The following is a 24773-nucleotide window of genomic DNA, read 5'->3' as shown; positions in this document are numbered from 1 at the left end:
AAATCGATATCTGCGTTGAAAAATCATAATCGGTCGACCTCAAATAGAAAGTATCTAATTTCAACTGTTTGCTCATATACATTGCAAGTAAGAGGGCAATTTATACAAGTTCACAACAGACCAAGCCAGGCTTCAGTTGTTGAACGTTGATATGTTAACTGAATGGGCTCCTAAAAAAAAAAAAATAACATAGGTTGTTGAGTGGAACACTGACCATTCTATGCCATGTGGCGAGCATTCACATGCATATCGTTAGTGTCTTGCTGCTGCTTCGAACTGCCTATTGGACTCCACACTCTCACCTATCAGATGACGGGGAGCTGCGTACGTCTCTCTCTTAGTGTGGTCTACCTGTTCGCCACGTGGCAGCTGCTATAAGACTTCACACCAGGGCCCAAAGGGACCATAAGAGGCAAACTGATCTCTTTGGCTCTCACCTGAACAGAGCTGTTCAGATGCTTCACAAGGCCACCTCTCCCAAGTGACTAATTGGTCACACTTAAGCCAGTCCTTACGCATGAGCAGCTATTGTGGTGCCTGCTGTCTGTGTGGATGTATTGACTGTGTTCTTACATATGTCACAACAACAACGTGTGGTTGATTTAGAGTTCAATTGTAACTTATCAGAAATGAATAGGCAGTATTAGGTGGCACTACTTTAAAGAGAAGTTATTGGGGCACAATGGTAGGAAGGGCATTTTAGGGACATCATCTGTGTTTTAATACAACTTCAGGGCAGGCATGGGTTATATCATTTTAAAAAACATTTACTGGCAAAAAAATGTTTTACTTCAGTGGCAATAACATTTCAAATATAGTTAAGACAAAGCAAATCCATAGATATACACAGGATTACAAAACTTAATCTTAACGCGAAGTATCAAAACAGTTAGCTTATTGATTTGATCACATTCTTTTTATGTGCAGATTTAGACTTCAGTTGTTTTTTTCTTCCTCTTTTCTTCTTGGGGGTTGAGGACTCCTTGTTGCAACACTCACAAACCCAGCAACCTGAGGAGAAAAACCATGTGGACCAGCTGTAATACGTAACATCAACCCAAAGGCTAGAAAGCAGACGACATTGTGGGATCCATCAGACTAAAAGGCATTTAAGACCAGCACTTTCTGACATTTGATTTCAACACTTCTAAAGCATTTAGACCAGATTCCGAACATTAACTTTCTGATGTTTAATTTGCAGCAACGCTAATTATAGCAAGTTGAGGTAACACACAACCCTTCATGACTGCACAAAAAAATAATCTTTAATGCCAGTCTTGGAAAACTCTAAAAACAGATTTCTTATTTAGCATTATTCACCAAGTTCAGATGGCTATTCAAATTAATGTTATTTTCACATAAAACCAGAAATTCAAATCACCCCAGACCTCCATAAAAGACGACATAAGCTACAATGAGAGAGAAAGACAGAGTGCAACAGCAAGACAGAGCTTATTTTTTATACCCTCCCATCTTTCAAGTAATCACTGATCTAATACATGTTGATAGGTGTAAGCAACAATTCCATCACAAAGGTTTCACTAAGGAAAGAAGGAATGATGCATCCTTAAAGTATTTGAACAGACCCAGAGAGAGAGAGCTCACCTAGAGGGATGGAGTCCAGGCCCACACAGAAGGAGTGGAAGCCCCGGTCACACGTGTCACAGAACATCATCTCCTCCTCATGGTGGGGATGCTTACACACCGTGCACGTCTTACACTCCATGCACTGCCACGGGTAGGTCTTAATCAGACCCACCAGCTCCTCACCCATGTCCAGGCACGATGGGTGAGCTGGGACGGACACGCACATAAACGCTCACACCACAGCACTTCTCCAAAACACTGTATAATTCCAATTTGTGATCCCAACAATTCAGATTAAGTTATGTTGCTCATATCTTAGAGGCTTTATGGTCATTATGAACAAGCCTGTGCAATTTGTCAGTTTTAATTAAAAAAACAAGCAGTTCCACTTACCACTATTCTTGCACTGTGTGCAGTGAATGAGAGCTTCTGGCTTTCCTTCCTTGTTGGACTCCTTACCCTTCTGGCAAATGCCACAAATAGCGTTGGGCATGACCTTAGGCTGCAAGGACAGAACAATGCTATCATGTTTAGCAACCAGGCTAGTGCACCATGTGACACAGGGCTTCTGGGCAACACACATTGTACAAGGTGTTACATCCTAAAAGGCCTGACAGGAGGTATACATGAATTTCCTCACAATAGATCCAATCTTGTTAGCTGAGTCTTACTTCACAACCCAAAACAAGAATGACTAGGAAAATCCTTGTCATTTTTAAGAACCTCCCACAAACCCTTTCTAGTCATGGGGACTGGGAGTCTATGATTCTCAGATCTCAAAATCTCCAAAGGCAAACACAAAGAGGTCAAGTTGATTTAAGATCCATTTGGATGTGCCATGGTGTCTCCCACAGCTGCTCATAACAGGTTAAACAGTTGAATGTCCCTCCGGTAGATGCCGAGCTGTTTCCACACATTGTGGTCCCACATTTATAGAAAGGTAGCGAGCCAAAGTGATTTCTGACAGGAGGAAAACTCTTTCCCTGCAGGTATTTCATTACATGACCTCATTACAGTCTCTGTGCTGCGAACACAATCAAAACATCTCTGTACATTCTATTTGTTTGAAATCTTTATTTCAATTGTGAACTGTGTCTAAAGACTGACATATCAAAGGTGTTCCTACTAAAAAAGTATTAGATTAGATAAAACAAACAACGAAACCTGTGGGAGGGTGAACCGGAGGTTAGAGACACACAGTTGAGTTAATAAAAGGATCCTTCTCCACAGAAAGAGGGGTGCCAACTAAACTTGGATAAATATTTATCCAAAGGAAGGTATGACACCTTTGCCATTACACTCAAATCATGCATGTAAGACATGACATTCTAAGAGAGAGAAGTGTACAAGTCAGGAACAAATTTAACACAAACTGTACCAACTTAGGCAGACAGTCTGCACAAATATTGGGAATGACAAGTGTGCAATCAGTTAGGAGGATATAGCCCATGAGGGATGAAGTAGGTTTCTATGTGTTCGTGGAAATATAATCATTTTTCAAAATGTCAAACGTTTGGTGTTGCCATCCTGAAATGTTGTCTTTGACTGGTGCAAAACAAGAAGAGGAGGCTACATATTTTGTGTTAGGCTTCAGATGGCTACCCCTGCAGTGTAGTGCCAACTAAGGATATTCATATCATTATCAGTATGAAAATAAACACATATTTTGTGTTAGGCTTCAGATGGCTACCCCTGCAGTGTAGTGCCAACTAAGGATATTCATATCATTATCAGTATGAAAATAAACACATATTTTGTGTTAGGCTTCAGATGGCTACCCCTGCAGTGTAGTGCCAACTAAGGATATTCATATCATTATCCGTATGAAAATAAATACATTTTTTGTACAGCTCCTGAACTCTAACTTGCATTAAAATGATAATAAAGTCAACTTTAAGGCCATGTTATCTATAGCTAGGTAATTATTCTGCAAGTACTGTATTGACTTTAGCCTTAAATTCAATGAGCGCCGATTAGAAAGTTAGTGATCAATTCCGAACACATCTAAGATATATAGTTTATTTGTATGCATTACATACTAACAATAAATGTTTAAACTTCTAAAGTTTGGTTTACACTCAAAATAAATTATTCAAATTCCCTTTGGAAACATGCTGATTGGAAAGTTAACAGACAAATCATTCCCTGTGGAAAGTTATGAACAATCCACAGCAATCAATGACCACATCCGGATGTAGTGTAGTAATACCAGTAATGCTACATTTGGCCTTACTGCTCTTGATGTCATTCTCAGCAAACTAACTTTTATTAATCTCCCATGTTGCCTTGCAGTAAGACAGAGAGTAAATTACCAGAAGGTAGATCATGTTGATCCCAGAAAAGCCATACTCCTACCTGAACACAACAATAACTTTCAGAGGCAATCGAAACTCTCTTTTTTTTTAAAGCCAACATATAGAAAGTGTATTAACAGGCCTCTGGCACCGTAACATTGTGTTCTCCAGTCTCAAACAAAGAACCGTATGTAAGGTTATTTCAAACAACTGCAGAATACTGCATTAAAAGTACTGACAACTTGAATTATAAAACGTTCAAAACACTCAAGTATAACTGTAGTTGAAGTGCTACTACTAAATAAAAATGGATGCATCTTATAAAGTCTGTATCATAACAAGAAATACTGTGTGGTTTAAAAACAATTAATCTAACAGCCTAATCTAAATATATCTGCTCACATGTCTCAAAGGGATAGTTCATCCAAATGATATATTGGTTTCCTTACCCTGTAAACAGTCTATGGACAGGGTATGACAACAATCCAAGCTTTGGTTTCCTTACCCTGTAAACAGTCTATGGACAGGGTATGACAACAATCCAAGCTTTGGTTTCCTTACCCTGTAAACAGTCTATGGACAGGGTATGACAACAATCCAAGCTTTGGTTTCCTTACCCTGTAAACAGTCTATGGACAGGGTATGACAACAATCCAAGCTTTGGTTTCCTTACCCTGTAAACAGTCTATGGACAGGGTATGACAACAATCCAAGCTTTGGTTTCCTTACCCTGTAAACAGTCTATGGACAGGGTATGACAACAATCCAAGCTTTGGTTTCCTTACCCTGTAAACAGTCTATGGACAGGGTATGACAACAATCCAAGCTTTGGTTTCCTTACCCTGTAAACAGTCTATGGACAGGGTATGACAACAATCCAAGCTTTGGTTTCCTTACCCTGTAAACAGTCTATGGACAGGGTATGACAACAATCCAAGCTTTGGTTTCCTTACCCTGTAAACAGTCTATGGACAGGGTATGACAACAATCCAAGCTTTGGTTTCCTTACCCTGTAAACAGTCTATGGACAGGGTATGACAACAATCCAAGCTTTGGTTTCCTTACCCTGTAAACAGTCTATGGACAGGGTATGACAACAATCCAAGCTTTGGTTTCCTTACCCTGTAAACAGTCTATGGACAGGGTATGACAACAATCCAAGCTTTGGTTTCGTTTCCAAAGGAACCGTTTCCAAATGCTAATGTTTTAGCATTTGTGACACAAAGCCGCTTCAAGTCATGGGACTGACATTAGCATTTTTCACACATCACGCCCAAATCATCAGAAATGGATTGTAAAGTTCCATGAAGTCACTTATAAATTATTTGAACATGAAAAGGTTAATAAAAATTGGTCCCATGAGTTTAAATGGATTTGTGCCACAAATGCTAAAATGTGGAAACAATGCCTTGGAAACAAAACCAAAGCATGGATTGCTGTCATACCTTGTCCATATACTGCTTACAGGGTAAGGAAACCAATGTCATTTTGTAATTTGGGTGAACTATCCCTTTAATTAGTCTGTTGCCAAGTAGACAGAAAAGAGGTATATTAAGACATTCAAAGAATACAGTGAAAAATGTACAAGTCTTCAGGACCAATCGAAAGTGCTGTGAAGAAAAAGTTCCAGATGTGACAGAACTACTCCAAAATGTTATTGCTTATAACGTCTGATATAGAACCATCAGTGTTTCAACCAATAATGTATATAAACCCTGGATTGCTGATGCTATGTTTTGCCAATGAGAGGCTTTGATGTCACCAGTCAACCATATTGGCACTGCCCAGAAGAAGCAGTCTTCCATAGGAATTCCACAGTATTTCAATGAGAATGTAATTACATGTAAATATGTTGTTGTTGTTGTAGTAGCAGGGACAGTAACAGTACTTTCACAAAATAATAATACCTTAAAGCTAGAATCCTTAGTAGATATATCAATTTTGGGATTTCAATTCATTATCTATACCCATTGATTATCATTTATAAATGCCTCATGAGCTTAGTTCAACTGTTGTACACCATCAATACCCAAAATAGAAGCTTGTTTTACTCCAATGTTTGTAAACAAAGTAAATTGTAAACAAAGTAACTGTGACCAAGAGACTGAAAAACAGCTTAAATCTCAAGGCCATCAGACAGTTAAAAAGCCATCACTAGCCGGGTACCACCCGGTTACTCAATCCTGCACCTTAGAGGATCCTGCCCTATAAACATAGATATGTAATCCCTGGTCACTTTAATAATGTTTACATACAGTATTCTATTCTACTGTATTTAGTCAATGCCACTCCGACATTGCTTGTCGTAATATTTATATAGTTCTTAATTCCATTATTTTACTTTTAGATGTGTGTATTGTTAGATATTACTGCATTGTTGGAGTTAGGAACACAAGCATTTCGCTACTCCTGCAATAACATCTGCTAAATATGTGTATGTGACCAATACAATTTGATTTGAACACTGTATAGCCTCAAAATGGTTGAAACTATACGTTTGGTATAATGGATGGTCAGTCCTTGCATCCATAGCTCTGTCTATGAATTTGAGAGTGGTTACATTTCTCCAGGCCCATCCCTCAGATTTTTACCAAAACAGAGACAAGGTGTATGCTTTTTTATTGTTTCAATTAAGGATTCTAGTTTTAAGGACAATGTTTTTATACTTTTTTTATGTTAAGTCATCTAGTGTATATACTGTATATAAATCATTCGTTTTAACCATACGGTTGACATGGAACCATCAGTATATTAACCATATGGTTGATCTGGAACCATCAGTAGCAAACTGGACCAAGTGAAAGAGGGAAGGCAGAACAAGTCCACAGACTTGAGTGTTGCCCCAAATAAGAACTATTGCCACCTGGTGGAGTATGTGTGTGAGGGAAGTGACAGGGCCAGAAAACAAAGGAGAGTCTCTCTATTGAAAGTGCTGAAGAATCTGGAAGGGGTAGTAGAGAAGGGGAAAGAAGTGCTGTTGGAAAGTCAGGGGCTTTTTTCTTCTACCTTGTACCCAGGGACAGATTTGTGTTGGTTGGGGCGTGGGGTGGCATCTTTAGCCGGGGTGGCAGTCCTGTCCTTGGCCTTGCCCTTTGACTGCACTCCACTGTCCTGACTGTCCCCATCTGAAGTGTTTCCAGATGAGCTGTCCTGTAGACACAATTCAGTTCTTACTATTCAAGCCAGCTGCAAAAGAGCTTACATTGAATCAACTTACAGAGCATCTCTAGGCATTTACTGGTAATACAATACAACATGTCTTCGCATCTCTAGCTCTGAAATCAAGTGAATTGTGTAAAACCAGTTCAAGGATCCAGTTCCTTACTGAATTTTTCTTGCCCTCTTCTCCCTTGTTGTCATCTGCATGGTCCGAGTCCCCATCACTGTCCAGGGCAGGCAGCTCCGGGTCCAGGGGGGGCTCGAACAGGGCTGTGTTCAGGGGCAAGTAGCGCAGCTCGTTGGGAGAGTACCTGTATCAAACACAGGAACATCAATTTATCAGCTACTCAAATATCTTTAGAGGTCAGGACCTGCATTCATGAGACTAGTTTTTTGGTTAGTGAACCTTACCTTTTGTAGTAGTCCTGGAACTGCCCAGGGATGAGGGCCACTGGATAGGGTCCAGTCTTGGTTCTCTCTGGAGGAAGGACTTTATACCTCCCTTGGGGTACTTGGATAATCTGTTAGAAAGTTAGTTGAAACTTTTACTCCTTCAATTGCAAGTTCAACTCCACATAGATAATAGTTAATGAATGTACAGATACAGTGTACAAAACATTAGGAACACCTTCCTAATATTGAGTTTACACCCCCTTTTCCCCTTAGAACAGTCTCAATTTGTCAGGGCATGGACTCCACAAACTGTCAAAAATGTTCCACAGGGATGCCGGCCCATGTTGACTCCAATGAATCCCGCAGTTGGGTCAAGTTGGCAGGATGTCCTTTGGGTGGTGGACCATTCTTGATACACATGGGAAACTGATGAGTGTGAAAAATTCAGCAGCATTGCAGTTGACACAAACGTGTGTGCATGGTACCTGCTACCATACCCCGTTCAAAGGCACTTAAATATTTTGTCTAGTCTATTCACCCTCTGAATGGCACACATACACAATCCATGTCTCAATTGTGTCAAGGCTTAAAAATCCTTCTTCAACATGTCTTCTCCCCTTCATCTGCACTGATTGAAGTAGATTTAACAAGTGACATCAATAAGTGATTATTGCTTTCACCTGGATTCACCTGGTTAGTCTATGTCCAGGAAAGAACAAGTGCTCCTAATGCCTTGTACACTCGGTGGATCTACTCAAACATGGCAGGGGAGTTCTTATAAACACAAAAGACTAATGAAGCTATATGTCTTTATTCGTGGAATTAACGTACATGTGTCTGAAGGTCAAAATAGGCCCTTCTCTCTTCCATCCTTTCCCTGTTGAAGTTACTGTTGAACTCAGCAGCTTTCTTGGCAGCTTTCTGTATGTACTCTGGCACTTTACTGGCTTCAACCTTCTGAGGCCTTTGTTGCTGCATTTTCTAGGAGATCAAAAAAAAATGAATAAAAACTTACCAACAACATATTGAATAACCATGTCAACTTTAAATGAAAATACAGTTCAGGAGTTGTCCTTGTTTTTGGTCACATTAGATGTTGAGAGTCTATATACCAGCATTCCCCATATGGGGGGGCTGGCAGCCTAACTCACTATTTGGGAGACAGAGATACTAACGAATATCCACCAACAAACTTTATTCTAGAGCTGGCTGAATATGTTTTGACCTACAGCTATTTCAGGCTTGATGATGAATATTACCTCCAAACGAATGGAACATTGATGGGCTCCACAATATAAAATTTAAAATCCATCACTTATTGTGTATAGGACAGGTTGCAATTTACGCGATAAATTGGTTCATGTCAATTGCCAGCCAAAAAATAAATTTCAGCCAGGTTCTTTTACACCCTCTTCCAAATGGTAGCTATAAATGCAGAGGATGCGCACAGTGCAACAATATAATGAAGTGTGAATATTTCTGCCGCCCACATACAGGAAAACAGTTCCAAATAAATGACATTATTAAATGTCCATGTGGGCTGTGCTATGTAGGTAAACCCTCTCGTTCTCTCAAACAGAGAATCTGTGAACATAAGTACATTTTAATGACCTAAAACATGACATTTCTACTTTTAGATTTTGTGGCATAGAAAAAGTTAAGATATCAGACATGGGAGGTGATATGAATAATACTCTGAGTAAAAGAGAATGTTTTGTGATTTTCACCCTCCAGACATTATTTCCTAAAGGTCTTAATGATGAAATGCCTACATGTGTTATGTTGTACATTTTAACATGAATTATGCCCCTATTTCAGATTACTCTGATGTTTTTCATATGATGTACACAATGATTAATGGAAACTTGCTTGGTAGGTCGATGTCCTCATTGTGGTTTAACAGACGTGTTTAATACGTCTTATTTACCCACTTTATTTGAATATTTATGAAATGCATATTGTTATATTTGGTAGCACTTATTTGTTTTCCTTCGCCTCCAACCCCTTTTGATGCGTGGAACGGATGTGGGTGGGGCTAGGTCTACATAAGGGTGCAATTTATTTATTTTTACTCACAAAAGCTCTGACGAAGGTCGTGAGGCCGTTACGTAAGCTTATTAAAGATCAGTGATACTATCAAGAGCTGTGTGCAGTTTCCTTTTTACCGCATCTTGTTTTTGAAAGAAAAGCTCATTTTTTGTCCATTAAAATAGCATCAAATTGATCAGAAATACAGTGTAGACGGTGTCAATATTGTAAATGACTATTGTAGCTGGAAACGGCTGATTTTTTAAACGGAATATCTACTGGCACATTATTAGCAACCATCACTCCTGGCAGCTTCGTTAAATATTACCCGCAAAACACCAGTCTCAACATAAACAGTGTAGAGGCGACTCCGGGATGCTGGCCTTCGAGGCAGAGTTCCTCTGTCCAGAGTCTGTGTTCTTTTGCCCATCTTAATTTTTTCTTTTTATTGGCCAGTCTGAGATATGTCTTTTTCTTTGCAACTCTGCCTAGAAGGCCAGCATCCCAGAGTCGCTGTTCACTGTTACATTTACATTTAAGTCATTTAGCAGACGCTCTTATCCAGAGCGACTTACAAATTGGTGCATTCACCTTATGACATCCAGTAGAATAGTCACTTTACAATAGTGCATCTAAATCTTAAAGGGGGGTGAGAAGGATTACTTATCCTATCCTAGGTATTCCTTAAAGAGGTGGGGTTTCAGGTGTCTCCGGAAGGTGGTGATTGACTCCGCTGTCCTGGCGTCGTGAGGGAGTTTGTTCCACCATTGGGGGCCAGAGCAGCGAACAGTTTTGACTGGGCTGAGCGGGAACTGTACTTCCTCAGTGGTAGGGAGGCGAGCAGGCCAGAGGTGGATGAACGCAGTGCCCTTGTTTGGGTGTAGGGCCTGATCAGAGCCTGGAGGTACTGAGGTGCTGTTCCCCTCACAGCTCCGTAGGCAAGCACCATGGTCTTGTAGCAGATGCGAGCTTCAACTGGAAGCCAGTGGAGAGAGCGGAGGAGCGGGGTGACGTGAGAGAACTTGGGAAGGTTGAACACCAAACGGGCTGCGGCGTTCTGGATGAGTTGTAGGGGTTTAATGGCACAGGCAGGGAGCCCAGCCAACAGCGAGTTGCAGTAGTCCAGACGGGAGATGACAAGTGCCTGGATTAGGACCTGCGCCGCTTCCTGTGTGAGGCAGGGTCGTACTCTGCGGATGTTGTAGAGCATGAACCTAAAGGAACGGGCCACCGCCTTGATGTTAGTTGAGAACGACAGGGTGTTGTCCAGGATCACGCCAAGGTTCTTAGCGCTCTGGGAGGAGGACACAATGGAGTTGTCAACCGTGATGGCGAGATCATGGAACGGGCAGTCCTTCCCGGGAGGAAGAGCAGCTCCGTCTTGCCGAGGTTCAGCTTGAGGTGGTGATCCGTCATCCACACTGATATGTCTGCCAGACATGCAGAGATGCGATTCGCCACCTGGTCATCAGAAGGGGGAAAGGAGAAGATTAATTGTGTGTCGTCTGCATAGCAATGATAGGAGAGACCATGTGAGGTTATGACAGAGCCAAGTGACTTGGTGTATAGCGAGAATAGGAGAGGGCCTAGAACAGAGCCCTGGGGGACACCAGTGGTGAGAGCGCGTGGTGAGGAGACAGATTCTCGCCACGCCACCTGGTAGGAGCGACCTGTCAGGTAGGACGCAATCCAAGCGTGGGCCGCGCCGGAGATGCCCAACTCGGAGAGGGTGGAGAGGAGGATCTGATGGTTCACAGTATCGAAGGCAGCCGATAGGTCTAGAAGGATGAGAGCAGAGGAGAGAGAGTTAGCTTTAGCAGTGCCTCCGTGATACAGAGAAGAGCAGTCTCAGTTGAATGACTAGTCTTGAAACCTGACTGATTTGGATCAAGAAGGTCATTCAGAGAGAGATAGCGGGAGAGCTGGCCAAGGACGGCACGTTCAAGAGTTTTGGAGAGAAAAGAAAGAAGGGATACTGGTCTGTAGTTGTTGACATCGGAGGGATTGAGTGTAGGTTTTTTCAGAAGGGGTGCAACTCTCGCTCTCTTGAGGACGGAAGGGACGTAGCCAGCGGTCAGGGATGAGTTGATGAGCGAGGTGAGAAGGTCTCCGGAAATGGTCTGGACGATGGTCTGTTGACGTTGAGATTGGTGTTTTGCGGGTACTATTTAATGAAGCTGCCAGTTGAGGACTTGTGAGGCGTCTGTTTCTCAAACTAGACACTAATGTACTTGTCCTCTTGCTCAGTTGTGCACAGGGGCCTCCCACTCCTCTTTCTATTCTGGTTAGAGCCTGTTTGCGCTGTTCTGTGAAGGGAGTAGTACACAGCATTGTACGAGATCTTCAGTTTCTTGGCAATTTCTCACATGGAATAGCCTTCATTTCTCAGAACAAGAATAAACTGACGAGTTTCAGAAGAAAGTTCTTGGATTCTGGCCATTTTAAGCCTGTAATGGAACCCACAAATGCTGATGCTGCAGATACTAAACTAGTGTAAAGAAAGCCAGTTTTATTGCTTCTTTAATCAGGACAACAGTCTTCAGCTGTGCTAACATAATTGCAAAAGTGTTTTCTAATGATCAATTAGCGCTTTAAAATTATGAACTTGGATTAGCTAACACAACGTGCCTTTGGAACACAGGTGTGATGGTTGCTGATAATGGGTCTCTGTACACCTATGTAGATATTCCATAAAAATCATCAGCCATTTCCAGCTACAATATCCATTTACATCATGAACAATGTCTACACTGTATTTCTGATATAATGTTATGTTATTTCAAAAACAAGGATATTTAGAAGTGACCCCAAACCTTTGAACGATAGAGTATAAAAAATAAAAAAAATACAATTGGACTTGAGTTCCCCAAATATATAAAAATACACACACATACACAGAAGTCTTGGCTTGAGTTGCACAAATATTATTTATATATAAAATATTCAGGGAACTTAAGTCCAAGACTTCTGTAACAAGATATAGAAATCTGCAAACACAAAGCTAACTTTGCATCAATTAATATGTCAATGTTGCTGAGCATACTACCTTGAGTACTAACGTTAGTGGTACTCTGAACAGAGTACTAACATAGTGATACTCTCTGAACAGAGTGCTTACAGAGTACTCTTCTGTTATCCTCTGGCGCTCCCTCTCTTGGAGGATTACAGAATACTCATCATGTTTTCCTGGGTACTCCTTGATCATCAAATCAATCACTTCATCACTTCGTAAAGCAGTCAAGCCTGGAAAAAAATATTCACAATTAATTATTGTATCCACGAGTAGCCCAATTCCCCAAAACAACTCTTGGGGAGGCTTGAGGCCCTGGTGGTTTATGCTGAACTCTAAGCTCTTCCTGATTACGCAACAATTCCATGTTTTTCACTTCTCACCCAATGTGCACTGTGTCTCTGTGATGACATTTTGCTCCCTCAGATATAGCTTCTCCTTGTGGGAGAGGTCTCTCCTTTCCAAATCTAAAAGAGGAATGTATTGATTGATTGAATTGATTAGGTCATTAAAAGTAGTAGACTGCTCCAGCCAGAGACAACATTAATGATTGAGGAAAAAACAATCAAACCTGGAGGCTTATTTCCATTGAGATATGGCATGGTTAGTCAGAGATTGACCCGTATGATCTACAGATAGGCTATAACAAGACTACTAGCCTAATAATCAAATTGACACACAATGATCCTACTACACCATACAAGCCGAACATTTAGTTACATTACCTGGATATTTTCGCTTGAATGAAGTGACTCCCAGATATTCACTGACTTGTTCTTGTAACATATAGTACTCCCCACTACCGTCTGACGGCCATCTGTACTCGGTCAGATTTTCTGCTGAGAAGTATGTGGGCCTGGGGAAACACATATGACTGAAAAGTTAAGAGCAGGGTAGAAGTATTAAGCCTGTTTGAAAGATGGACTCAATGTTATTGGGCACGTAGGCTGCGTTTAGACAGGCAGCCCAATTATGATATTTTTGACAAAGCAGATCTGATGTGAAATTATCTGATTTGTCAAAAGACCAATTAGTGGAAAAAATATCAGAATTGCGCTGCCTGTGTAAAAGCAGCCAGAGTGTTTGTAATGGGGATTGGACATGGTCTATTAGGAAGTAGTGATGAAAATATTTCAAACTACGCCTTCAGATACAAACTGACCACATACCCAAGTTCCTGACTGGAGGTGTCGCAACTTCTGGAACTGTCACCTGAACCCATGCGCTGTCTTTTTGGAGCTTGACTGCCATCATTGGACACTTCCTCGATGTCATCCTAAAATGATAGCCAATACAGTTAGAATACACAAAACACCTGAACTATTACTACATGTTAAAGTTTTCTCCAAAAATAATGTTTTTGGGATGTTATCAGATCTCACGGGGTGAGATCATTTCCTCTGTTGTGTCGATCCAGCAAGCACCATTCCCCTCTCATTCGATAAAGCTGGCCTAGAGGTAGCCCGATTGCCTTCCACTGTGTACAGCAAAAGGCATGCACATATACATAGAAACCACTAAACATCGCTTGTCTGTCACAAATGATGAATTAAATTATATTTGAACTTACTCTGCCGATTGTCCATGGGGTTGGTCCATCAGCTGGTCAAAATGCAAGACAAAATATCCACAAGAAATCATTATTAAACGAATTCAAGACGCGAGTTTGTGGCAAACAAGATTTGTTTGCTCATTACACATCGCCCGTGCACAAGATGGAAGTACATGCACGCGACAAATGCATACTAACCGAAGTATTGGAGGTGTTTACATGGTTGTTCTTATGTACCTTGGCACAAAGTCGGGTAAATATCACTTTCCTGCGGATATTTTGTCTCTAATTTCGACCAAATTCAGTACCAACAGCACAGGAAGAGTAAATTAAAATGTACTTGTATTAAACATTCTGCATTGTAACCCCATCCCTGGGTCTCTCCTATTTTCAGTTCGCTACAGCTACCGTTAACTGCAAAAAACACCCAAACAGGACTGTTTTATCTCCATCTCTTCATTCAAAGACTCAAATCATGGACACTCTTACTGACAGTTGTGGCTTGTTCGCGTGATGTATTGTTCTCTCTACCTTCTTGCCCTTGCTGTTGTCTGTGCCCAATAATGTTTCGTGCTGCTGCCATGCTAAGTTGTCTTAGGTCTCTCTTTATGTTGTGGTGGCTCTTGTCGTGATGTGTGTTTTGTCCTATAATTTTAATCCCAGCACGGGAGGACTTTTGCTTTTTGATAGGTCGTTATTGTAAGTAATCATTTGTTGTTAACTGACTTGTCTAATTAAATAAAAAAATAAAGGACACTTCAAGTTTTTGCTGTGTTTTGTTTCAGACTGTATACCAATAATTGTTATCACAATCTGATTTAGGCATTCCTAGAGGAAAAACAGAGAGCATTGGATTTGGACTGTGGTCTAACGACACATGCACGATGTACGATGCAAACAAAAACAATGAGCAGAGGTATAGGGCTCCGGGCAGCCGAGCGGAAATGGAGGAAAACTCGCCTCCCTGCGGACCTGGCATCCTTTCGCTCCCTCCTCTCTACATTTTCCTCTTCTGTCTCTGCTGCTAAAGCCACTTTCTACCACTCTAAATTCCAAGCTTCTGCCTCTAACCCTAGGAAGCTCTTTGCCACCTTCTCCTCCCTCCTGAATCCTCCCCCCTCTCTGCAGATGACTTCGTCAACCATTTTGAAAAGAAGGTCGACGACATCCGATCCTCGTTTGCTAAGTCGGCACCGCTGGTTCTGCTCACACTGCCCTACCCTGTGCTCTGACCTCTTTCTCCCCTCTCTCTCCAGATGAAATCTCGCGTCTTGTGACGGCCGGCCGTCCAACAACCTGCCCGCTTGACCCTATCCCCTCCTCTCTTCTCCAGACCATTTCCGGAGACCTTCTCCCTTACCTCACCTCGCTCATCAACTCATCCCTGACCGCTGGCTACGTCCCTTCCGTCTTCAAGAGAGCGAGAGTTGCACCCCTTCTGAAAAAACCTACACTCGATCCCTCCGATGTCAACAACTACAGACCAGTATCCCTTCTTTCTTTTCTCTCCAAAACTCTTGAACGTGCCATCCTTGGCCAGCTCTCCCGCTATCTCTCTCAGAATGACCTTCTTGATCCAAATCAGTCAGGTTTAAAGACTAGTCATTCAACTGAGACTGCTCTTCTCTGTATCACGGAGGCGCTCCGCACCGCTAAAGCTAACTCTCTCTCCTCCGCTCTCATCCTTCTAGACCTATCGGCTGCCTTCGATACTGTGAACCATCAGATCCTCCTCTCCACCCTCTCCGAGTTGGGCATCTCCGGCGCGGCCCACGCTTGGATTGCGTCCTACCTGACAGGTCGCTCCTACCAGGTGGCGTGGCGAGAATCTGTCTCCTCACCACGCGCTCTCACCACTGGTGTCCCCCAGGGCTCTGTTCTAGGCCCTCTCCTATTCTCGCTATACACCAAGTCACTTGGCTCTGTCATAACCTCACATGGTTTCTCCTATCATTGCTATGCAGACGACACACAATTAATCTTCTCCTTTCCCCCTTCTGATGACCAGGTGGCGAATCGCATCTCTGCATGTCTGGCAGACATATCAGTGTGGATGACGGATCACCACCTCAAGCTGAACCTCGGCAAGACGGAGCTGCTCTTCCTCCCGGGGAAGGACTGCCCGTTCCATGATCTCGCCATCACGGTTGACAACTCCATTGTGTCCTCCTCCCAGAGCGCTAAGAACCTTTGCGTGATCCTGGACAACACCCTGTCGTTCTCAACTAACATCAAGGCGGTGGCCCGTTCCTGTAGGTTCATGCTCTACAACATCCGCAGAGTACGACCCTGCCTCACACAGGAAGCGGCGCAGGTCCTAATCCAGGCACTTGTCATCTCCCGTCTGGATTACTGCAACTCGCTGTTGGCTGGGCTCCCTGCCTGTGCCATTAAACCCCTACAACTCATCCAGAACGCCGCAGCCCGTCTGGTGTTCAACCTTCCCAAGTTCTCCCACGTCACCCCGCTCCTCCGCTCTCTCCACTGGCTTCCAGTTGAAGCTCGCATCCGCTACAAGACCATGGTGCTTGCCTACGGAGCTGTGAGGGGAACGGCACCTCAGTACCTCCAGGCTCTGATCAGGCCCTACACCCAAACAAGGGCACTGCGTTCATCCGCCTGCTCGCCTCCCTACCACTGAGGAAGTACAGTTCCCGCTCAGCCCAGTCAAAACTGTTCACTGCTCTGGCACCCCAATGGTGGAACAAACTCCCTCACGACGCCAGGACAGCGGAGTCAATCACCACCTTCCGGAGACACCTGAAACCCCACCTCTTTAAGGAATACCTAGGATAGGATAAGTAATCCTTCTCACCCCCCTTTTAAGATTTAGATGCACTATTGTAAAGTGACTGTTCCACTGGATGTCATAAGGTGAATGCACCAATTTGTAAGTCGCTCTGGATAAGAGCGTCTGCTAAATGACTTAAATGTAAATGTAAATGTAGGTAAAGACAGTTTCAGGTTGGATATTCCACGGATATTCGCCTGTAATTTTCCTTACTTCCACCAACAGCAGTTAGGGACCGTCAACATAGTGACAATTCACATTTTTCAAATTTCAATAGCTCTTTAACCATTACTCCTAAAAAACTTTCAAAACTGGTTGTAGCTAACCCGATGGCATAGACACACGTTGCACACACAATGTGTGTTACGTCTCGCACTATTTTAAATGATTTATTTATAGTTTTGAATTTCAATAGCTTCTTGGTCATGTGACCTACTGACTTCAAACAAGGTTCAGTGTCCACTCAGTGGGCCTACATATCGGCCTACATATTACACACCCTTTACTTTGTTGATTTTCATCTCACACGTTTTTACATGAATTTTTCCAAATGTAAAATTTAAATAGCTCCTTGGTCATGTGACCTAATGATCTCAAAAAAGGTTCAGAATGTCCACTGACTATGCCTTCATAAATCGCACACTTTGATGTTCATCTACTTTCATCCCATGCTATTCGACTTAAATCTGTAAGCCTGAGACCCACACTCAGAAGTAATTTGGAGAAAAAGAGTATCTGACTGATAGACCCCCTTGTACGCTCAAACTCTTCCAGGACATTACAATCTCACATCACAGGATATTTGATGGTCCCTAGACTCCTTTCTAACAGTCCTCAAGCTTCAATAGGATAGTCGATAACTGTGTAACGGTTGAAATTCAGAGTCAACGTTATCATTTTAGTAAGTCTTATGGTCGGGTATAAAATGTTGTCTCCAGTTTCTTGCTTTCTCAGGTCCTGCTGAGTGGACTGTATTGATGCCTTTTCAGTCTAGCTCCAGTCAGGTGTCATTATGTTATAAGCACCACGCCACCCCACTCCTATTTCATAACACCCTCTCACCTTCTACCATTTGTCTACACTCCAAGAACCATGAGAGCCCACTAGCTGTAGACGCCCCGAGATCCATGACAACTGAGATTCCCATATCCATAGCCTTCTTAGCTTGTCGGTCTAAAAGCGTTTTTCTCCTTACTTTGTTGAAATATCAAAGACAAAGTTGTGTGTGACTCTGGTAAGTCATTTCAAGTGAAAGCCTAATTTTCCCTGGTACAAAAATGTATACTACTAACGAGTTCTGTTTATTTTGACTATGCAGCATAAAAATCTTAATGGGAGCTGAAAAACACTTTCACAGCTGTATGTTAATAAAGAAATACTACAGCTCAGTGCAATGGTAAATGTTAAGTCAGCTGTGGGATATGGACAGTAGAGGGGGATGCTGTTGTACTGACAGTAGAGTCATCGCTATTTCAGGACTTTTCTTTTGATGAGAGTCACAGCACTGGAGAATAACCTGGTTCTGGTCCAGATGTACCGGACTCAATTGCCTCTAAAATAGAAAATAAAGATGTGTTTGCTTGTACACTGGTCATCCTTATGCTCTCCATGCAATACTTGCTGTTGTTTGTAATAGTTATTGTCATGTTTTTGGAAATACGTATTTTTTTTTATTTATTGTATTTTACCTTTATTTAACTAGGCAAGTGAGTTATGAACAAATTCTTATTTTCAATGACGGCCTAGGAACAGTGGGTTAACTGCCTTGTTCAGGGGCAGAACGACAGATTTGTACTTTGTCAGCTCGGGGATTTGAACTTGCAACTTCTCGGTTACCACTACTCTAACCACTAGGCTACGCTGCCGTCCCAGTATAACTGTCCTTTGTCGTTGGCATACAGCTGCATGGTACTGTGACAGTTGTCATGTTGTCCATTAAGCTGGTCACAGCACTGTGGCGAAGAAACAATTGCGAGGTGGTGGTTGCGGTTGTGAGGTCTACAGATAAAAAGTCCTCTCTCCTTCTCCATTTCAGTTTAAAACTCTGCAGCCCCACAAATGCTTGTGGGTGAGGTAATAAATAGTAGTCATAACATGACAATAAGCATTTTTTTAATCACAATTCTAAAAATAGTGTAAAAAATGTTGAAGTGTAAAGGATGAACATAGAAGTACATTAGATGTGCACCTAACCAAGTCTGACATGTAATATCACTATGTAGATAACTGGAATTGGAGTTGAATGTTTGTGATGTACACTTGAATATTTACAGTCCTTATGTCACTTAAGTAAATATTGAATGTGTCATCACGTAAACACAGTATTGTCAGCAATAAGACACTGACTACATAACACCTTATGTATGATACTTAATCTCCCTAACAAGGCATATACAGTGGGGAGAACAAGTATTTGATACACTGCTGATTTTGCAGGTTTTCCTACTTACAAAGCATGTGGAGGTCTGACATTTTTATCATAGGTACACTTCAACCGTGAGAGACGGAATCTAAAACAAAAATCCAGAAAATCACATCTTATGATATTTAAGTAATTAATTAGCATTTTATTGCATGACGTAAGTATTTGATACATCAGAAAAGCAGAACTTAATATTTGATACAGAAACCTTTGTTTGCAAATACAGAGATTATACGTTTCCTGTAGTTCTTGACCAGGTTTGCACACACTGCAGCAGGGATTTTGGCCCACTCCTCCATACAGACCTTCTCCAGATCCTTCAGGTTTCAGGGCTGTCGCTGTGCAATACGGACTTTCAGCTCCCTCCATACATGGCCCCATCCATCCTCCCCTCAATGCGGTGCAGTCGTCCTGTCCCCTTTGCAGAAAAGCATCCCCAAAGAATGATGTTTCCACCTCCATCCTTCACGGTTGGGATGGTGTTCTTGGGGTTGTACTCATCATTCTTCTTCCTCCAAACACGGCGAGTGGAATTTAGACCAAAAAGCTCTATTTTTGTCTCATCGGACCACATGACCTTCTCCCATTCCTCATCTGGATCGTCCAGATGGCCATTGGCAAACTTCAGACGGGCCTGGACATGCGCTGGCTTGAGCAGGGGAACCTTGCGTGTGCTACAGGATTTTAATCCATGACGGCGTAGTGTGTTACTAATGGTTTTCTTTAAGACTGTGGTCCCAGCTCTCTTCAGGTCATTGACCAGGTCCTGCCGTGTAGTTCTGGGCTGATCCCTCACCTTCCTCATGATCATTGATGCCCCACGAGGTGAGATCTTGCATGGAACCCCAGACCGAGAGTGATTGACCGTCATCTTGAACTTCTTCCATTTTCTAATAATTGCGCCAACTGTTGTTGCCTTCTCACCAAGCTGCTTGCCTATTGTCCTGTGGCCCATCACAGCCTTGTGCAGGTCTACAATTTTATCCCTGATGTCCTTACACAGCTCTCTGGTCTTGGCCATTGTGGAGAGATTGGAGTCTGTTTGATTTAGTGCGTGGACAGGTGTCTTTTATACAGGTAACGAGTTCAAACAGAGGCAGTTAATACATGTAATGAGTGGAGAACAGGAGGGCTTCTTAAAGAAAAACTAACAGGTCTGTGAGAGCCGGAATTCTTACTGGTTGGTAGGTGATTTACATTTACATTTTACATTTAAGTCATTTAGCAGACGCTCTTATCCAGAGCGACTTACAAATTGGTGCATTCACCTTATGACATCCAGTGGAACAGCCACTTTACAATAGTGCATCTAAATCTTTTAAGGGGGGTGAGAAGGATTACTTTATCCTATCCTAGGTATTCCTTAAAGAGGTGGGGTTTCAGGTGTCTCCGGAAGGTGGTGATTGACTCCGCTGTCCTGGCGTCGCGAGGGAGTGTGTTCCACCATTGGGGAGCCAGAGCAGCGAACAGTTTTGACTGGGCTGAGCGGGAACTGTACTTCCTCAGTGGTAGGGAGGCGAGCAGGCCAGAGGTGGATGAACGCAGTGCCCTTGTTTGGGTGTAGGGCCTGATCAGAGCCTGGAGGTACTGAGGTGCCGTTCCCCTCACAGCTCCGTAGGCAAGCACCATGGTCTTGTAGCGGATGCGAGCTTCAACTGGAAGCCAGTGGAGAGAGCGGAGGAGCGGGGTGACGTGAGAGAACTTGGGAAGGTTGAACACCAGACGGGCTGCGGCGTTCTGGATGACTTGTAGGGGTTTAATGGCACAGGCAGGGAGCCCAGCCAACAGCGAGTTGCAGTAATCCAGACGGGAGATGACAAGTGCCTGGATTAGGACCTGCGCCGCTTCCTGTGTGAGGCAGGGTCGTACTCTGCGGATGTGGAGGTGATCAAATACTTATGTCATGCAATAAAATGCTAATTCATTACTTAAAAATCCTACAATGTGATTTTCTGGATTTTTGTTTTAGATTCCGTATCTCACAGTTGAAGTGTACCTATGATAAAAATTACAGACCTCTACATGCTTTGTAAGTAGGAAAACCTGCGAAATCGTCAGTGTATCAAATACTTGTTCTCCCCACTGTATACAGTTGAAGTCGGAAGTTTACATACTCCTCAGCCAAATACATTTAACTCAGTTTCACAATTCCTGACATTTAATCCTTGTAAAAAGTCTCTGTCTTTGGTCAGTGTTACAGAAATTAAATTCCTCTGTTTTAATACCCAAAAATGTATACATAGTCAATATTGATAAAAATTCCCTTAACAGTCAGTTAGGATAATTTTATTTTAAGAATGTGAAATGTCAAAATAATAGGAGAGAGAATTATTTATTTCAGCTTTTATTTCTTTCATCACATTCCCAGTCAAATGTTTCTGGTAGCGTTCCACAATAAGTTGGGTGAATTTTGGCCCATTCCTCCTAATGCTAATGTAACTGAGTCAGGTTTGTAGGCCTCCTTGCTCGCACACATTTGCGACCCAGCTTTAACTTCCTGACTGATGTCTTGAGATGTTGCTTCAATATATCCACATAATTTCCATTCCTCATGAGGCCAACTATTTTGTGAAGTGCACCAGTCCCTCCTGCAGCAAAGCACCCCCACAACATGATGCTGCCACTCCCGTGCTTCATAGTTGGGATGGTGTTTTTCAGCTTGCAAGCCTCCCCCTTTTTCCTCCAAACATAACGATGGTCATTATGGCCAAATAGTTATATTTTTGTTTCATCAGACAAGAGAACATTTCTCCAAAAAGTATGATATTTGTCTCCAAGTGCAGTTGCAAACCGTAGTCAGAATTTTTTATGGTGGTTTTGGAGCAGTGGCTTCTTCCTTGCTGAGCGGCCTTTCAGGTTGTCGATATAGGACTTGTTTTTACTGTGGATATAGATACTTCTGTACCCGTTTCCCCCAGCATCTTCACAAGGTCCTTTGCTGTTGTTCTGGGATCGATTTGCACTTTTTGCACCAAGTCCATTCATCTCTAGGAGACAGAACCAGTCTCTTTCCTGAGCGGTATGACGGCTGCGTGGTCCCATGGTGTTTATACTTGCATAATATTGTTTGTACAGATGAAAGTGATACCTTCAGGCGTTTAGAAATTGCTCCCAAGGATGAACCAGACTTGTGGAGGGCTACAATTTTTTTGAGGTCTTGGCTGATTTCTTTTGATTTTCCCATGTCACGCAAAGAGGCACTGAGTTTGAAGGTAGGCCTTGAAATATATCCACAGGTACAGGTCAAATTATGTTAATTAGCCTATCAGAAGCTTCTAAAGCCATGACATCATTTTCTGGAATTGTCCAAGCTGTTTAAAGGCACAGTCAACTTAGTGTATGTAGTTGTGTGGGACAGCCATATGTTCAGTTCATGCCTATGATTTCAGAGTTCAACAAAGCCAACAACTTCTTCATGTGTGCCACTGATAAAGAACCTGGATGTGGCCCAAAGACTGACTGGGTTAGTAACTTTATTTAACATGTTTATAATCTTTTGACAACAGTGACGGCATGTAAGACCATTTATGATATAACACAATAGATGGCTAATTCGTCGTACTGCATTGATATTTGACATTATTTATAACATGTTACAAGTTGTTTTGTTTTGATTGAATGTTTTGCATGCCAACTGAGGTTCCATGTGCTGTGCCTAGGAATGAAGACAACAGAGTTCAACAGAGTAAAGAACACAAACTGGAAGTGCAGTATTTGTTGTTGAAAATGTATGCTATACCCCATCCACACTGAAGAGGCTCTGACATGTACATCAACCAGGGATAAAGAGAAAGTTAACACAGTGAAATGTTTCATACTTAATTGAAGTAAAGTGTCTGACATGTTGGAAAGATGAAAGGTATACAATTTCTGTGTAATTTGTCAATATTAAATGTTTATTCATTGATATACTGGCCACCATTACTGTGGTTACATGTTCAGTATATGTATTGAAAAGCAAACCCACTGCAGCCTACCTTACTAGCTCACTCTCATCCCTGCTTTGGACAATGAATAGCATGCATCTCATACTTTGCCCTTTATGGTTGATATTAACGATGAAAGGAGATACGTCTCTCTCCTATTGTGTACCGCTGTTAAATACTATGGTAAAATAAAATAAAAACAGGGAAAATAAGTACTTAGAACTACCATTTATTGTAGATAAATATTAAAGAAAAGGGTAAACACAACACTGGACTGAACCCCCTAATTGTCAAACTAATTAATGTACAACAATATAGAAGATACATGACTAGAGGTTATGCAATGGGTGTATATCCACTGCACACTTCTTAGGTGTGTAATTGACATGACCAAGGAGCTATTGAAATTTAAAACTATCAAAAATGTACATTACATCGAGTGATTTTACAGAACACAAACAAGAGTGTGCAATAAGAGCGTCTGCTAAATGACTTAAATGTAAATGTAAGGGTAGTCAGTGTACATTCTGCACCTTGTTTGAAGTCAGTAGGGCACATGACCAAGGAGCTATTGACATTTTTTTATTTTTTAACATTCATGTAAAATCATGTGAGATGAAAATGGACAATCTAGAGTGTGTGCAATATAGAAAGAATGGAAGTCAGTGTACATTATGAAACTTGTTTGAGTCAAGTAGGTCACATGCTATTGAAATTTGAATGTAAAAAAAAGTTTGTTTACGCTCCCTACCTAATTCAACTCGGAATACAGAATGCTGCTCACATTTCCACATGTTTTTCGATTTGGAAAGCGAATGAATGTCCAAATCGTGTAAATAATTCCCGTGCAATGTTGTGCGCAATTTTTCCAACATCATGACACTTATTTGGAGGTTTGAACGCGCGAATATCCAACTTGAAACTGTCTTTACCTCGGTAAAGAATGATACGCTGACAGTACTAAACAGCTAAGATGTTAGATGCTATGCTAGCTATGTAAATTCAGGTAACGTTATGGCTAGCTAGTACCGTAAACTGTCTAGTCGTTAACTAACGACGACACAAAAGTTAGAACACATCGACCCACAACAGCTAGATTGCTATCAATTGTATTTAACTAGCGAAACGGCAGTAGGTTGAATTAAACAGTTGTGTTGTCAGCTAACTAACGTTAGCTACCTTAGCCTGTTGTGTCTTCAACACAATATGTGTGGCCAGCAATGTGTAACGTTATACTGGTATTTCTGATCCGATATATTTGCCAAGTTTACCTTTATAGACTGAGCTCCCGGGGTTGCAGGGTTGCTATCGCAAGGTCTGGTTGGGAGAACAGTAGCCATGTTTAGCGGTTACTGTGCTGCTAGCTTCAGAGATGCACACCAGGATAATAATGTTACCGACTGCAAACAGAGACAAGGAACAAATCTTCTTCAAGTGGCGGTAAAGCAAGTCTTTGGATGGGGAATACATGTTTGCCAACATTGGCTACATCGTACAAATTCATAAAAATGTGCTTTTAGGTCTTCATTTAAGGGTTCGGCACAAGGTTTGCAGTGTGGTTGATGTTATGTTTAACATTTAAATTGAAGAAATTAAATTGTAGTAATTAGC

The 24773-nt window shown here is 42.0% G+C and overlaps 1 protein-coding gene across 1 annotated transcript; it reads right to left on the bottom strand.

The window, feature by feature from the left end:
• Positions 1–693: 693 nt before the first annotated feature.
• LOC118374340 (PHD finger protein 10-like) lies at positions 694–24753 on the bottom strand. The gene is made up of 12 exons (XM_035760719.2): positions 24434–24753; positions 13641–13747; positions 13197–13327; positions 12855–12938; positions 12580–12704; positions 8265–8414; positions 7452–7561; positions 7207–7351; positions 6888–7031; positions 1981–2089; positions 1606–1794; positions 694–1011 (listed from the first exon to the last, which is right to left on the bottom strand). Exons 1-12 carry the CDS (start codon positions 24500–24502, stop codon positions 890–892), a joined length of 1485 nt encoding a protein of 494 aa, XP_035616612.1. The 5' UTR covers positions 24503–24753; the 3' UTR covers positions 694–889.
• Positions 24754–24773: the final 20 nt, after the last annotated feature.

Source organism: Oncorhynchus keta, chromosome 2, assembly GCF_023373465.1.
Source record: "Oncorhynchus keta strain PuntledgeMale-10-30-2019 chromosome 2, Oket_V2, whole genome shotgun sequence".
In the NCBI taxonomy this organism is placed as follows: Eukaryota; Metazoa; Chordata; class Actinopteri; order Salmoniformes; family Salmonidae; genus Oncorhynchus; species Oncorhynchus keta.
The sequence above is the reverse complement of the archived record's forward strand: the minus strand, read 5'-3'. Positions and strand labels throughout refer to the sequence as shown.